At 25.8% G+C, this 18,346-nt stretch overlaps 1 protein-coding gene across 1 annotated transcript; it reads left to right on the forward strand.

Moving 5' to 3' along the window:
* Window positions 1-2,417: 2,417 nt before the first annotated feature.
* Window positions 2,418-8,799, forward strand: LOC145741498 (uncharacterized). Its single transcript, XM_082559091.1, has 15 exons — window positions 2,418-2,543; window positions 2,802-2,912; window positions 4,096-4,186; window positions 4,384-4,562; window positions 4,976-5,056; window positions 5,402-5,527; window positions 5,702-5,838; window positions 5,960-6,049; window positions 6,165-6,366; window positions 6,583-6,857; window positions 6,984-7,080; window positions 7,310-7,436; window positions 7,724-7,869; window positions 7,962-8,061; window positions 8,442-8,799. The coding sequence occupies exons 3-15, from the start codon at window positions 4,105-4,107 to the stop codon at window positions 8,657-8,659; spliced, it is 1,860 nt and encodes a 619-aa protein (XP_082415217.1). The 5' UTR covers window positions 2,418-2,543; window positions 2,802-2,912; window positions 4,096-4,104; the 3' UTR covers window positions 8,660-8,799.
* The last annotated feature ends 9,547 nt before the right edge of the window (window positions 8,800-18,346 follow it).

Here is an 18,346-nt window from a genome sequence, read left to right on the forward strand (position 1 = left end):
CAAAACTTATATTACTCATTAAAAACATAAACTAATTTTGGTGAGTATTTTCCCTTTGCTTCCGCTTCGTTGAATTTCGTCATTATTAAAGTGCAAATGAAGTTAAGTTCAACAAAACACTACAGGCTTAAAATGTTTTACTACTACGTAACATATTTTTAAATTCAAGACCACAAATTTTTAAATGCTAAATTTTGTTTTATACTCTTACACATAAATATGTAGCAGCCTATACCTTTAAAATTAAATTGATTTTATTGTATACCTTATATAGTTTAACCAACGCAAACACCCACTCAAATTTTATTGAAAATGCCTACGTAAAACAAGTATTTTTAACAATGACAATGGTAGTATTAAAACTAATAGTTTATGTGCTCAATTTTATAGTATAATTTATAGGTGTTTTTACGTCATTTGTAGCGCATGTCAGTTAAATATATCTTAATTAATCAACTTATAAGCAGCAAGTTTAAATTAGTTTAAATTTAATCAACATATATGCTATATATGCTACCGTTTTAAAAACACAAAACTGATAAACATACCACATAAAACTTAACTAAGCCATAGTTTTTATAAGGGAAAACTTACTACATTTAACTTCATTAAAGAATTCATATTATTTATAAGTTTAACTTGCACTGTTAGGAACTTCAATATAAAACTTAATTAACCTGCGCTGTTTGCTCTAATATTAAATATAAAATTTAAACTTTGGGAATTTAATTACAAATCTCTTTTGATTAGGCAGTGTCATATGCGTTTAACTTTTTTATACACCAACACATTATAAATAAAGGATATAAACCGTTTATTGAAAGCTGTTGTTTTAATTATAGTTTACCTTATGTTAATTTAAGTTAAAATAGAATTTATATATAACTCATATTAAGGTATTTTAAAATAACGTTAACTACAGCTTTTTTTATATTAAAGTTATATTTTTTTTATATAAATGGTCGACATTGATTTTACATAAACCAGCTGAAAAATAAAATTTGTTTTCTAAAAACTTAAACTAAATCCCTTTTAAATTCTTGTGTTTAAGTCACAACCCTAGAGTTCGCTCATACTTAGACAAGGTGTACCGTGACGTAGGCTTATTTGTCGTCAACTAGAGAACAAAAAAAAATCTTTTTACCTTCTTCGTTGTATAATACAGTTACCACTTTTGTACATATCGCCACAATAAACACTTTTCGTATAAGGAAAGCAATGGGAATTGTCGCAATATAAGTGTCTATAGCGGAATAAACGGTTAAATTGGTAATAGCGGTAATAATAGTAAAAACGGAAAAATACAATCCACATATTTCCGTTTACATTTACATGCTTAGTTAACGGTTTTGCGGCGTTTATTAAGGAATTGTTTGTTGTTAAAAAAAAAACATTTTTATGTTAATTTTTATATAACAAATGTAGTCAAAAAAATCAAAATATTTGGCCTACAAAAAATGAAAATTAAATAAACTAAAAATTTTGGGTAGTAGGTTGTCACTGACAATACTAATTATAGGAACTTATCTTGAGTATAAGTCTATTCACTTTCTTGACCAAACTATTTCCTATAAAGGTATTCTTGTCTTACCCTTGAATACTGCAATAGCTAATTAAATAAATAGGCTTATATAAATTAAATGTACTAACTACCATTTTTTTTAATTTTTTAAACAACCCTACGATTTGGTTGTAATGTAACTTTAATATATTTGCATTTAATACCGGGTTTACTGTCAGTGTTACATTTAAATGTACCGAGTTTTATATCCTTACACGATTTTATATATAGTTTTAGGTACTATACACACTTTATTAATTACGCCTTTGAATCCTAGTTTGCAAAACTGTAGTTACGTAAACACTGTACAAATTTCGTTAATTTTTGAAAAACCTTGCCAGACTGTTAAATATACGCGATTTTTTGTTTTGGCAGTTCTCTACTTGATTTTAAACAACATCTTGAATACCCTTGACTTCGTAATACCAACAAAAAGATTTTGTTTAGTTAGGGTTTTATGGTTGATAAATAATAGAATAATTAAACGATATTAAAATTTGATTCGTTTTCGTTATGGTAATGTATTGTGAGCGTGGTTTCTATTAGTTTATTGAACGTGCATTTTGCCTTACCTATATAGTCTATTGTGCTTTTAGAGTATTTATTTTTTTAAGTTGTTGAAAGACGATTGTATTGTTTAAACAACGAAACGAGTTGAACTATGAAAAGACAGAAAAAATTTGAATTTAAAGAAAAATGTTTTTAAAGTTGTGTTATTATTAAATTTTATAGTACATTTTAAATCTTAAAATTGATTTTGTCATTTTTTGTCATTTCGTCATTTTTTTGACCCATTAAAGTCTTTTGTATTGTATATATTTTACTTAACGTTAATTAACAAAACAACAATATTTTTAGACTTTTTGGAAAAATAGAACTGTGGTTGCTGCAGTGTTCAAGGTTAAAAAATATAAACTGTGAAGAATAAGAATCGTTCTAGGCTTATTCTGACGACAAAAAGTCTTGTTTTTATTCGAATAAGGTGAGTTTAAAATTAATTTAATTGTGTTTTATTTAATTAAAATTTGACCTATTTATTTTAATATACAATCATTTTTTGAAGTTAGATTTGAAATGTAATAAAAAAGTAAATATTTTTTTATAACTGAATTTGAGTAATTCACGTTCGCTTGAGTACTTTGTGTTTACATATAACCCCTCGAAACCTATTTTTTCGTGTTTGTTGAGTTATCGTACCTACAATTTATCATCACATAAATTAAAAATATTTTTTTTTCAGAACGGAAAAAAGGCAGTAATAACAGTAAAAACCATTTATAATATGTTGTCGACCACAGGGTTATTATAATTTGTGACAATGATTTTTTCTTGAAGAAAATATTTTTTTCAGGTAAACAGCTTATGTAAGATTTTATTATTTTTCAACTTACTTAATACTTTGTAATAATAAAGCAGCTATTTGCATTTAAAATATTACCGAAGCTCTACATGTTGGACTGACTAATCATTATCCAACCTTGGCCTAATGGTTGTTAAAAAACTAGTTGTTAATTATCTTGTTTAAGCAATTTTTGATAGGTTATTTAAATTTTAGCAAAAGATTGCAACTATTTTAAAATTGTAAATAGTAATCTTTGAATAATGTCTGTCTGAAGTGATGTTTAGGTAAAAATTTGTTGTTTAATAATCACTTCTAAAAAAAAGTCGCCTTAACTTTTTGTGGCTTCTAATTTTTTTATTTGTTAATTATCTGATGGGATCCTCTGTGTTTTTAAAAAGAAGCATTTGCTGCAGAATTTGCTGAAAAATACTTTTACGTGTTTTAGTGATAGTCTCTATTATTGACTACTGACAAACAATTCCGATAAATAGTTTATTTGTTCGTAAAGTGCTATCGATTTAATGCGATACAACTAGTTATCTGGAAATTTAAACTTGGTGCGGTAATATAATAGCATTAATTTATATATCGTATACCAAGAATTTATTCATAGAAAAAACTCATTTAACATTGACTTGTTGTTTTCAAATAATTGACCTTTATTTAGCAGATCTTATCGTATTTTTACCTCAAGTGCGCTTGTATAAGCTACAAAAGCTTATATAACGTGACCTGCTTAATATTTGCTTCCGGCTAATAAAAAAACATGTTTGTCCGTTACAGTTTTTCGCTGAAAAAAATTGTTATTAAAAGGATTATACAGATGCAGGTGTCTACGATCTGATACCACGAAGCTAATTTTTAAAAGTATAATGCGGTGTGGTGATTAAAGAGAATCAACTTGTTATTTTTCAGCGAAATAACTTATATGTTATTCAAGATTTTCCTGAAATAAATTGTTATCAGAAAAGAATTATATAAGTAGAAATATAACTTTATAAAATGCAAAAAAAACGCATCGTGTATAAAAGACAGAACTCGTAACTTACAAGTTTAAGTTAATTTTTAGGCAGCGTTACACTGAAAGATAAAATAAATATATAGTTTTATATGTGTTTTTTGCTTTATTAAAACATACAGAAAGTATTAATGTTGTATTTTAAAGGTTTAAAATTTTGTTTTTTTCTTTCAGCTCGACAAGATGATTCTATTTTTTAGCGTTGTTTTATTGTGTAATTTGTTAATCTTGCATGCATCTCCACATACTTTAGCCTATACTGAACGTAAGTATTCTTTTAACAATTTTTTATTTGCAAAAATAATAGTTAAAAGCACCGAAAAATATAATTTAACAATGGATTCTCAGATATTGATAAAAAACACATTTAAAAAATAATTATTTGCAATACTAAAAATAATATTTTACAAAGCAATCACTTCACCAGCAAATTTTGGTTAAAAGGATTTTTTTAAATTACAGGTGGCCTTGAACCTTTGCAGCAAATAAGCTCTAAGAATGGAGTTCTTAACGTCGAGTTAAATGTAACAATGTACGAACTGAATTATGGTGATGCCCTAGTTTCGAGAAAAGTTTACAACAACCAACTGACTGGACCAACTCTCCGTGTTTGGCCCGGAGACAGAGTCCTAATCACATTGGTAAGTATTGCATATTATTGTTATATCCATTCACTTTCGATAAAAAGCATAAGCTAATATTTCGTCTAAAAAAGTCACAGTACTGTAGCGAACTTTGCGCATGCTTAGCGCCCTAACATTTTCTTTGGGGAGCTTAAGTTACTCTTTTATCTATCTTGTAACCTTTCGTATTTAATTGTATAGCGTTGCTAGTTTTGGTGTATGCCACGTTTGATCTGAATGTGTGTTTAGTTTTGATTGTCTATTTAGAACTAGAAATATTTAATTTTCGTGCCTTTATGGTATATATTTATGTAAGTTTCACCTCGACTCTATTTAAAAATACGAATAGGTTAATAAACTTGTAATTTTATTGTAAAACTTACTTAGGCCTATATTAAAAAAAAAATTAATAAAATATTATTTGTTTTAAGAATAACATGCTGGAATCGGATGAAGCTCAGTTGAGTGCAGCTACAAATCTACATTTTCACGGCCTTCATATTTCACCATCGGTATGTTGTTTAAATGATTTGCTACAACAATTTATTGTTATTTTACTGTAGTAATTTGTTAAGGTACGAGTTATCTGAGTTAAATTGGCACCAATGGCAATCTTGCTTTTTTACTGTGCGCTTATAAAAAGGTTTTATTTTTTTTAAATAGCCCCTAGAATAGTTTGTCAAATGGTAATTTTTAATGTCGTGTGTTTATATTACAAGCATGTTAATTGTACTTACATCAGTTATAAAGGGTCCAAAGCTGTCTTTGTAAACTATTTTATTAAAATGCTTTGTTTTTAAAAGCACGTTTTTTATGTTTACCAATTTGCAAATTAATCATTTTTTTCATTTACCTAGGGTAACCAAAACAACCCAAGTAACAAAGTTGAAGCCGGGGAAAGTTTTTTTTATGATTTCTACATTAACAAAAATCAACCTGCTGGGACTTTTTGGTATCATCCATATACACTGGGTGGACTTCAGGTAATACGTTATAACCACGTATAAGAAGCTTGGAGGACATTAGTTTAAAGTTGCGATTATTTAACAAAGACTAAAATACTGTCAGTGCGACGAGATATCCACTATTTAACATAAAAACTATATCTCAAGTCAAAATTGATAAAAATTTGACAAAAATCGTTCTTTATTTGCTAGAATGGTGAATTAGCTGGAGCCTTTATTGTAGAAGAACCTGCAAATTCGCCTTTAGCTCCTTACACCTGTCCTGAAAAAGAAATCGAATTTATTGTAAAACCAAGTCCGGCTTTTCAACAAGGAGCTACAGTTGAAGGGTAAAACAAAATATAACAGATGTTTTACTTTAGTTTTATTTTAAATATATGTTAAATTTATATATTTCTTGAAGTTTAAATTTTGTGTTTTTTAAACCATCTGTTTTGTTATATGTTATAGAAACCCAAATCCAGACATGCCACAAATGATGGTTAACGGGCAACTTGAACCCGTTATCTCAGTAGCTCCAGGCCATATCAAAAGATTTAGGTAGGTGTGGTTTGTTGTTGTTTTAAGTAAAAGTTTTAAGCAGATTAAGTTTTTCTGAATGGTTTTCTTTGTATTCAATGAGCCTATATTATAAGCATTAATTTTAATTTGACAGAATAATAAACGCTGGTGATAAATCGACATTGGAGATTGATCCACCTTGTTCTGTAGCTGGTGATTGTTGCGATGTTGTTGTAGTTGCTGTGGATGGGGTTGTACTTAATCAACCTTTGCCACAAAGAAATGGACAAACCTTTTTAGCTCCATGGCAGAGTGCTGATTGGTTGGTTACTTGTAATGAAGAAGGAAATTACTCTGTAAGAAAAATGTAGCAACACTAACTTGATAAAGCAATTTATCTTGTATTTACTCTGCATTAAAATTAGTTAAAACAACCTTTGCTTAATATGCTTTATCACTAGTTAAACAACTTATGCTTAATCTGCTTTGCAACCAGTTAAAACAATCTTATCTTCCTTAATTATTATTGTTGTTGTTTAAAATACAAAAGTAACTTAAATTTTATTGTTCAGATTTATTCCAACCCTCGTGAAGAAAACTCAATATCGTTAGGTCCAAACACTTCAAGATTTCAAGGACTTTTGGCAACTTTAACGACAATTTCCTGGGGAATTCCAGATGATACAATTCCAATCACGCTTCAAAAACGACCAAAGCAAGTCGGGGATTTGTTGTACGTTGATGATGACGAAATAACAGGAAAGTTTGTGATGGATGTAAACGAAAAAGCTTTCGCCAGTTTACCTCGAAATGAAAATCCAGAAACCGCACTTGTTGTTGACTTACGGTAAGTTGTACCAAATTAAACAAACTTTTTACAGAATCTTAAAGCTACTAACTTTATTTTGTACCGTTTATTGTACAAAGGTTTTTGAATACTTGAAAAAATAACTTTTTTAATGTTATTTCTTAGTCGAGTTATTGTTGTAAACGGAATTGAAGAATGGACTTTGCTGAACAGCGACCCTAATGAAATGAAGACCATGTATTTTCCAATAAACCATGTTCAGGTAAATAAATTGTTAAAATTTGAACTATGTTGACTCTATTTTTTACAAATTTAAAAAAGCCACTTGTACTAAAACTATACCTGGTTAATTTTTTCCCTTAAATATATATACATTATTTTAAAATAATTTAGTAAATGTTTTTAAAAAATAAATAAGTTTATATTTGCGCGATTGTTTTATAAGGTTACTAGTGTTATAACATTTTTCGAGTTTTTTTTTCTGTTTCTAGATTATTTCTTACAACAAATACCGAGGACCATTAACGTACAATTTAGCTTTAAACCAATCGGTTTCTGTTTCGGAAAATTGTGAAAAATGTGAAGTACAATGCTCAACATTTGATGATCAAACATTAGGTATATTTATGTAAATGCTTTATATACTACAATTTTAAATGTTGTTAAGTTGTAATGTTGTTTTAGTGATATATACCCTTAAAACAAGGTTTTAACATAAACTATTTAAAACTCGAACAAATTTATTCAAGTGACTGTATCATCATGAAATATGACCCATTTAATTTCGGTTTAAAGGTACCAATATGAGGTCAAAACAAACTTGAATCAGACTTTAAAATAATGTCAACAAGTATATATTTTTAACCTGTTTAAACCTAGCCTTCTATATGCTTTATTATACTTAGGAATCTGGGGTGAAGCTGATCACAACTGTCCAAGCCTAACTTATGGCCAGGATTGGAGATATTTAACCAACAAGGGAGCAGGTGGCTTAGCCGCTGTAGGGCAGTGGAGATCTGTGGTAGCCCTTCCACCTCGGACCAATATGACAGTTAATACCCAAACTACTTCCAATCAAAATATTTTTTTTTTATTAATAAAGTTTGTTAAAAAAATAATTTCCATTGCATCCTTTATTTTTAGATACGATTTAGACCAGACCAGTTTACTGGATATCTTCTAATGCAGTCTTCCCAATATAGCATTAGACCGATCCAATTTCATGGACACATAAAGGAAAGAGGTAAACAGCGTAGTTAAGTTAGCTTGCAAGTAATTTAGAGTAATAAAAAAAACTTATCATCTAGTGATAATGCAACTATTTGAATAAATCCTTTACTTAGCATTTCATGTTGAATTAGTCGTTGTTCAAAGTAGTAAACAAATATAATTTATTAATTTTTTTGCTTTACTTATAATTGATAGGTACCCAATGCTGTATTACTATAACAACTGTTTGTATTCAAACTACAAATCATAATTGTCAACCAAACACTTTTGTTTGGTTTGGTCATTGTCTAGGATTTGATGGATGCAAAATGTTGTAAATAATCAACCCTAAAAAGCAGTCGGTCTTTGTTTTTGAGGCGCTTTGAGATTTTTTACGTGTGCAATATTTTTCAGGATTTCAATTCCCATCAACCTTAGACGAATTATCATGTGCTCTCGAAATGGGAAAATGTGCTTCAGATGATTTTTATCCTCTAGAACCTAAAGTTAAACCAGAACCTCGTATGACCCCTGTACTGACGCAGTTAAATGCTATATTCGAAGAAAATCCGTGGTATCAAAGATATGTACAAGGGTTTATAGATGACCAATTTCCTGGGTTTAAAAAATAGGATAAATTTAATTCTAAGTGTGTAGCACCATCAAGATCGTTATTGCTTTGCTGTATATATGCATTAATGCTTTGCTAGACAGGATATACCTTTGTCGCTTTAAAATGATCAATCGCTAATGAATGAAGTGCTATACTTGGTATGTGTGTTTGAATTGATTTTGTATCTAAATTGACAAATTTTAGAAATTTTCGAAAAATTGGGTGAGGACCATAAATTGAGAGAGAGAGTTCGAGACTGTATATATTATTAATAACAGTCATAAGAACCTTTATATAAATTTCGCGATTTGACCTTAAAAACTTAATGGCTAACTTAATTTGATTAAAAGATTAGACTATTATATATTGAATTTCTGCATTAGCAAGCACGTATATTTAGATGTTTTCAAACTTACCAAAAAACTGTTTTGTTATTAAAACATTAATTCTAATCACAAAAACTGTCAAACCCAAACTTATAACCAGAGATGAAGATATTTAAACAATCAAAGAGCTGCTGGGTTGGTCGCTGTAGGGCAGAAGAGGTCTGTTGTAGGCTTTCCACTTCTGACTAAGATGACATAAGTCCTTTAAGTCTGTTATGTTAAAAAGCTCAATTATATACCATAAATGCTCAAACTTTTACGCAACTACAAGTTTGGGCAAGATTAACTTCAATTATAAAGTAATTTTTCAGTTTAAATTTTTGAAACAGTTTTTAAAAATGAGGATAATTTATTTAAAAAGAAACTAATTAAATATTTTGGGAACACTTTATTTTGACAACAACAAAATTAACTCATTTTTGATTACGCAAGTTAGGGATAGGACGTATATAAGTTGTGTAGGTATAAAATAAGTTATTGAAATAGTAAGTTGTGGATAATAATTGGATTTTAAACAACGACTCAAAAACTAATATGGTAAGTTCGTTAATTATTATGTTAAAATAGAAAATATAAGGTAACGTGATTAATGGTATTTTGATTCATGATTCCGGTAGGGACCTTAGTTAAGCTTGTATTTTTTTGACTACTACGGCTATATATAAATGTATATTACCCGTCTAAATATAATTTTACTGAAATTTGCGCTTCTTTAAATACACAATTTTTTTAGTAGATTTTATTTACACAATTACGTTTGCAATTATTTAAAATGAACAACATCGTGAAAATGCACGAATTTCAATAAAATAATTGTTGTGAATTTTTTTTATTGCATAAGTTAAACACAACATATCAAGCTTTTAAAAAACGTGAGGTTACTGGGAAAATAGAATATATACAATTAATGCAGCTGGTTATGCTTTTTTTGTTTGTTTACATTTGTGACCACGTGGTTATGTAACTGGGCATATATGGGCATAATACAAATGATGCATAAAATTCAAAAAAAACAATTTTTTTATCTAAAAAATGTCTTACTTTTATTATTTAAACAACTTATTTTTACAACTTTATATATAATATTTATATATAATAAAATGTTGACCAAATTTTGTAAAAATCATGAAGTGTCTTAACCAAAATTTGACGAGATTGTACAATTAGAATTAGTTATAACTAAATACTCAAAAAAGAAATTAATAAAAAAATCGTTTGAATTAAAAGTTTGAGCTAATTTTGTTTTGCCTGTATGGATGCCACGTGGCTGTAAGCGGTCCTTATATGGGCATGCCCTATATTCGAGACATCGCAGTTACGGAAGCAAACGTATAGTATACTAATCATTTGTTTTTTAATTCAAAAAATAATTGTTCGAATTTCAACAATTACTTACCTATAATCACAACCCTATAAACAAACTTGTTTTTAAAATATAATTACACAATATTTACATATAAAATTTATGATCATGTTTTATAAATATTATAAAGTGATTAAACTAAAATTTAACAAGCTTTTGCAAATCAAATAGGTCAAATTTACTTATTAGATATATAAATTATTAAAAATTTAAATTATATCAAAAAATATAGGTGATTTTATTTTACCTTTATTAATGTAATGCCACCTAGTCTAATATCGGATCTTATATGGACATAGTATACTAATTTTTTTTTCAAAATATTTTTTTTTTTTTTAAAGTCCAAATAATTTATTTAAATTTAAAAAATATCTAACTCATAATTACCGTACTATTTAAACAACTTATTTTTAAAACGTTATTAAAAATAATGTATAGGTATTAAAGTTATGAGCAAATAACATAAAAATCATGAAGTCTCTAAATTAAACTTTAACAAGTTTAAACGAATTGCATTTGTCTAATTTAAATATCCAAAATAAAGAATTCACGAATATATCTTTTTAAACAAAAGTTAGAACGATTTTTAGTGTGCTTTATTGTAGTATATTGTTACGTATTTTGTTATGTTAAATAAGTATTTTATTTAATTTTAGGTTTTCATGAACAACCACAACAAAACATTATCAAGAAGTTTGATATATTAATTTTATGAAACTCTTTTGTTCTTTGAATTTCTGTTGTCATTATTTTTGCAGAACACGATCTAATTTTTTTTTTTAATTAAGCAGACCAGCACTTAATTATGATTACAAAAACGCGTCAGTTTTCAAACCCTGACCATAGCGTAACTGACAAGGCGTTAGATTAGTAAACACTAAGCTCCGGTTCGAATCCCAGTACAAAAAAACAAAAACAGGCATTGCGGTTTCAAAGATATGAATAAAATTTAATTTTAAATTTTCAAATTTTTTTTAAATTTTGGAGTCGATTTTATATGACTGTAAGGTCAATATGCCTTAATGTAAAACATTTCTAACTTTTGTTCTAAAAAATATTTTGTCGAATTTTTTTATCTAGTATGTTAGTTTGGCTAATGTGCATCTAATAAAATGTTTATTTTCGAGTTTTGAAATTTGACAAAAATTTAATAAAAGTTTCATAACTTTATGAAATATTAATATTTTTTATAAATATTAAGGAAATAGGTAAGTTGTACTAATGCAGTTTTAATGATATGATTAAATTTTGATTTTGAATTTTCAAATTTTTTAAAAATTTGGGGGCCGATAATATATGACTACCATATTAGGTCAGGTGAGGTCAATATGCCTTAATGTAAAATATCTCTAACTTTTGTTCTAAAAAATAGTTTGTCGAATTTCTTTATCTAGTATGTTAGTTTGGCTAATGTCCATCTAATAAAATGTTTATTTTCGAGTTTTGAAATTTGACAAAAATTTAATAAAAGTTTCATAACTTTATGAAATATTAATATTTTTTATAAATATCAAGGAAATAGGTAAGTTGTACTAATGCAGTTTTAATGATATGATTAAATTTTGATTTTGAATTTTCAAATTTTTTTTAAATTTGGGGCCGATAATATATGACTACAATATTAGGTCAGGTGAGGTCAATATGCCTAAATGTAAAATATCTTTAACTTTTGTTCTAAAAAATATTTTGTCGAATTTCTTTATCTAGTATGTTAGTTTGGCTAATGTGCATCTAATAAAATGTTTATTTTCGAGTTTTGAAATTTGACAAAAATTTAATAAAAGTTTCATAACTTTATGAAATATTAATAATTTTTATAAATATTAAGGAAATAGGTTAGTTGTACTAATTCAGTTCTAATGATATGATTAAATTTTGATTTTGAATTTTCAAATTTTTTAAAAATTTGGGGGCCGATAATATATGACTACCATATTAGGTCAATTGAGGTCAATATGCCTTAATGTAAAATATCTCTAACTTTTGTTGTAAAAAATATTTTGTCGAATTTCTTTATCTAATATGTTAGTTTGGCTAATGTGCATCTAAAAAAATGTTTATTTTCGAGTTTTGAAATTTGACAAAAATTTAATAAAAGTTTCATAACTTTATGAAATATTAATATTTTTTATAAATATCAAGGAAATAGGTAATTTGTACTAATGCAGTTCTAATGATATGATTAAATTTTGATTTTGAATTTTCAAATTTTTTAAAAATTTGGGGGCCGATAATATATGACTACCATATTAGGTCAGGTGAGGTCAATATGCCTTAATGTAAAATATCTCTAACTTTTGTTTTAAAAAATATTTTGTCAAATTTCTTTATCTAGTATGTTAGTTTGGCTAATGTGCATCTAATAAAATGTTTATTTTCGAGTTTTGAAATTTGACAAAAATTTAATAAAAGTTTCATAACTTTATGAAATATTAATATTTTTTATAAATATCAAGGAAATAGGTAAGTTGTACTAATGCAGTTCTAATGATATGATTAAATTTTGATTTTGAATTTTCAAATTTTTTAAAAATTTGGGGGCCGATAATATATGACTACCATATTAGGTCAATTGAGGTCAATATGCCTTAATGTAAAATATCTCTAACTTTTGTTGTAAAAAATATTTTGTCAAATTTCTTTATCTAGTATGTTAGTTTGGCTAATGTGCATCTAATAAAATGTTTATTTTCGAGTTTTGAAATTTGACAAAAATTTAATAAAAGTTTCATAACTTTATGAAATATTAATATTTTTTATAAATATCAAGGAAATAGGTAAGTTGTACTAATGCAGTTTTAATGATATGATTAAATTTTGATTTTGAATTTTCAAATTTTTTTTAAATTTGGGGCCGATAATATATGACTACAATATTAGGTCATGTGAGGTCAATATGCCTAAATGTAAAATATCTTTAACTTTTGTTCTAAAAAATATTTTGTCGAATTTCTTTATCTAGTATGTTAGTTTGGCTAATGTGCATCTAATAAAATGTTTATTTTCGAGTTTTGAAATTTGACAAAAATTTAATAAAAGTTTCATAACTTTATGAAATATTAATATTTTTTATAAATATTAAGGAAATAGGTTAGTTGTACTAATTCAGTTCTAATGATATGATTAAATTTTGATTTTGAATTTTCAAATTTTTTAAAAATTTGGGGGCCGATAATATATGACTACCATAATAGGTCAATTGAGGTCAATATGCCTTAATGTAAAATATCTCTAACTTTTGTTGTAAAAAATATTTTGTCGAATTTCTTTATCTAGTATGTTAGTTTGGCTAATGTGCATCTAAAAAAATGTTTATTTTCGAGTTTTGAAATTTGACAAAAATTTAATAAAAGTTTCATAACTTTATGAAATATTAATATTTTTTATAAATATCAAGGAAATAGGTTAGTTGTACTAATGCAGTTTTAATGATATGATTAAATTTTGATTTTGAATTTTCAAATTTTTTGAAAATTTGGGGGCCGATAATATATGACTACCATATTAGGTCAGGTGAGGTCAATATGCCTTAATGTAAAATATCTCTAACTTTTGTTTTAAAAAATATTTTGTCAAATTTCTTTATCTAGTATGTTAGTTTGGCTAATGTGCATCTAATAAAATGTTTATTTTCGAGTTTTGAAATTTGACAAAAATTTAATAAAAGTTTCATAACTTTATGAAATATTAATATTTTTTATAAATATCAAGGAAATAGGTAAGTTGTACTAATGCAGTTCTAATGATATGATTAAATTTTGATTTTGAATTTTCAAATTTTTTAAAAATTTAAGGGCCGATAATATATGACTACCATATTAGGTCAATTGAGGTCAATATGCCTTAATGTAAAATATCTCTAACTTTTGTTGTAAAAAATATTTTGTCAAATTTCTTTATCTAGTATGTTAGTTTGGCTAATGTGCATCTAATAAAATGTTTATTTTCGAGTTTTGAAATTTGACAAAAATTTAATAAAAGTTTCCTAACTTTATGAAATATTAATATTTTTTATAAATATTAAGGAAATAGGTTAGTTGTACTAATGCAGTTCTAATGATATGATTAAATTTTAATTTTGAATTTTCAAATTTTTTGAAAATTTGGGGGCCGATTTTATATGACCACCATATTAGGTCAGGTGAGGTCAATATGCTTTAATGTAAAATATCTCTAACTTTTGTTCTAAAAAATATTTTGTCAAATTTCTTTATCTAGTTTGTTAGTTTGGCTAATGTGCATCTAATAAAATATTTATTTTCGAATTTTGAAATTTGACAAAAATTTAATAAAAGTTCCATAACTTTATGAAATATTAATATTTTTTATAAATATCAAGAAAATAGGTTAGTTGTACTAATGCAGTTCTAATGATATGATTAAATTTTGATTTTGAATTTTCAAATTTTTTAAAAATTTGGGGGCCGATAATATATGACTACCATATTAGGTCAATTAAGGTCAATATGCCTAAATGTAAAATATCTCTAACTTTTGTTCTAAAAAATATTTTGTCGAATTTCTTTATCTAGTATGTTAGTTTGGCTAATGTGCATCTAATAAAATGTTTATTTTCGAGTTTTGAAATTTGACAAAAATTTAATAAAAGTTTTATAACTTTATGAAATATTAATATTTTTTATAATTATCAAGAAAATAGGTAATTTGTACTAATGCAGTTCTAATGATATGATTAAACTTTGATTTTGAATTTTCAAATTTTTTGAAAATTTGGGGGCCGATAATATATGACTACCTTATTAGGTCAGGTGAGGTCAATATGCCTTAATGTAAAATATCTCTAACTTTTGTTCTAAAAAATATTTTGTCGAATTTCTTTATCTAGTATGTTAGTTTGGCTAATGTGCATCTAATAAAATGTTTATTTTCGAGTTTTGAAATTTGACAAAAATTTAATAAAAGTTTCATAACTTTATGAAATATTAATATTTTTTATAAATATTAAGGAAATAGGTTAATTGTACTAATGCAGTTCTAATGATATGATTAAATCTTGATTTTGAATTTTCAAATTTTTTAAAAATTTGGGGGCCGATAATATATGACTACCATATTAGGTCAATTGAGGTCAATATGCCTTAATGTAAAATATCTCTTACTTTTGTTCTAAAAAATATTTTGTCGAATTTCTTTATCTAGTATGTTAGTTTGGCTAATGTACATCTAATAAAATGTTTATTTTCGAGTTTTGAAATTTGACAAAAATTTAATAAAAGTTTTATAACTTTATGAAATATTAATATTTTTTATAAATATTAAGGAAATAGGTTAGTTGTACTAATGCAGTTCTAATGATATGATTAAATTTTGATTTTGAATTTTCAAATTTTTTAAAAATTTGGGCGCCGATAATATATGACTACCATATTAGGTCAATTGAGGTCAATATGCCTTAATGTAAAATATCTCTAACTTTTGTTGTAAAAAATATTTTGTCAAATTTCTTTATCTAGTATGTTAGTTTGGCTAATGTGCATCTAATAAAATGTTTATTTTCGAGTTTTGAAATTTGACAAAAATTTAATAAAAGTTTCCTAACTTTATGAAATATTAATATTTTTTATAAATATTAAGGAAATAGGTTAATTGTACTAATGCAGTTCTAATGATATGATTAAATTTTAATTTTGAATTTTCAAATTTTTTGAAAATTTGGGGGCCGATTTTATATGACCACCATATTAGGTCAGGTGAGGTCAATATGCTTTAATGTAAAATATCTCTAACTTTTGTTGTAAAAAATATTTTGTCAAATTTCTTTATCTAGTATGTTAGTTTGGCTAATGTGCATCTAATAAAATGTTTATTTTCGAGTTTTGAAATTTGACAAAAATTTAATAAAAGTTTCCTAACTTTATGAAATATTAATATTTTTTATAAATATTAAGGAAATAGGTTAATTGTACTAATGCAGTTCTAATGATATGATTAAATTTTAATTTTGAATTTTCAAATTTTTTGAAAATTTGGGGGCCGATTTTATATGACCACCATATTAGGTCAGGTGAGGTCAATATGCTTTAATGTAAAATATCTCTAACTTTTGTTCTAAAAAATATTTTGTCAAATTTCTTTATCTAGTTTGTTAGTTTGGCTAATGTGCATCTAATAAAATATTTATTTTCGAATTTTGAAATTTGACAAAAATTTAATAAAAGTTCCATAACTTTATGAAATATTAATATTTTTTATAAATATCAAGAAAATAGGTTAGTTGTACTAATGCAGTTCTAATGATATGATTAAATTTTGATTTTGAATTTTCAAATTTTTTAAAAATTTGGGGGCCGATAATATATGACTACCATATTAGGTCAATTAAGGTCAATATGCCTAAATGTAAAATATCTCTAACTTTTGTTCTAAAAAATATTTTGTCGAATTTCTTTATCTAGTATGTTAGTTTGGCTAATGTGCATCTAATAAAATGTTTATTTTCGAGTTTTGAAATTTGACAAAAATTTAATAAAAGTTTTATAACTTTATGAAATATTAATATTTTTTATAATTATCAAGAAAATAGGTAATTTGTACTAATGCAGTTCTAATGATATGATTAAACTTTGATTTTGAATTTTCAAATTTTTTGAAAATTTGGGGGCCGATAATATATGACTACCTTATTAGGTCAGGTGAGGTCAATATGCCTTAATGTAAAATATCTCTAACTTTTGTTCTAAAAAATATTTTGTCGAATTTCTTTATCTAGTATGTTAGTTTGGCTAATGTGCATCTAATAAAATGTTTATTTTCGAGTTTTGAAATTTGACAAAAATTTAATAAAAGTTTCATAACTTTATGAAATATTAATATTTTTTATAAATATTAAGGAAATAGGTTAATTGTACTAATGCAGTTCTAATGATATGATTAAATCTTGATTTTGAATTTTCAAATTTTTTAAAAATTTGGGGGCCGATAATATATGACTACCATATTAGGTCAATTGAGGTCAATATGCCTTAATGTAAAATATCTCTTACTTTTGTTCTAAAAAATATTTTGTCGAATTTCTTTATCTAGTATGTTAGTTTGGCTAATGTACATCTAATAAAATGTTTATTTTCGAGTTTTGAAATTTGACAAAAATTTAATAAAAGTTTTATAACTTTATGAAATATTAATATTTTTTATAAATATTAAGGAAATAGGTTAGTTGTACTAATGCAGTTCTAATGATATGATTAAATTTTGATTTTGAATTTTCAAATTTTTTAAAAATTTGGGCGCCGATAATATATGACTACCATATTAGGTCAATTGAGGTCAATATGCTTTAATGTAAAATATCTCTAACTTTTGTTCTAAAAAATATTTTGTCAAATTTCTTTATCTAGTATGTTAGTTTGGCTAATGTGCATCTAATAAAATGTTTATTTTTGAGTTTTGAAATTTGACAAAAATTTAATAAAAGTTTCATAACTTTATGAAATATTAATATTTTTTATAAATATTAAGAAAATAGGTAAGTTGTACTAATGCAGTTCTAATGATATGATTAAATTTTGATTTTGAATTTTCAAATTTTTTTAAAATTTGGGGGCCGATAATATATGACTACCATATTAGGTCAATTAAGGTCAATATGCCTTAATGTAAAATATCTCTAACTTTTGTTCTAAAAAATATTTTGTCGAATTTCTTTATCTAGTATGTTAGTTTGGCTAATGTGCATCTAATAAAATGTTTATTTTCGAGTTTTGAAATTTGACAAAAATTTAATAAAAGTTTTATAACTTTATGAAATATTAATATTTTTTATAATTATCAAGAAAATAGGTAATTTGTACTAATGCAGTTCTAATGATATGATTAAACTTTGATTTTGAATTTTCAAATTTTTTGAAAATTTGGGGGCCGATAATATATGACTACCTTATTAGGTCAGGTGAGGTCAATATGCCTTAATGTAAAATATCTCTAACTTTTGTTCTAA

This window comes from Corella eumyota, chromosome 2 (genome assembly GCF_963082875.1).
Source record: "Corella eumyota chromosome 2, kaCorEumy4.1, whole genome shotgun sequence".
In the NCBI taxonomy this organism is placed as follows: Eukaryota; Metazoa; Chordata; class Ascidiacea; order Phlebobranchia; family Corellidae; genus Corella; species Corella eumyota.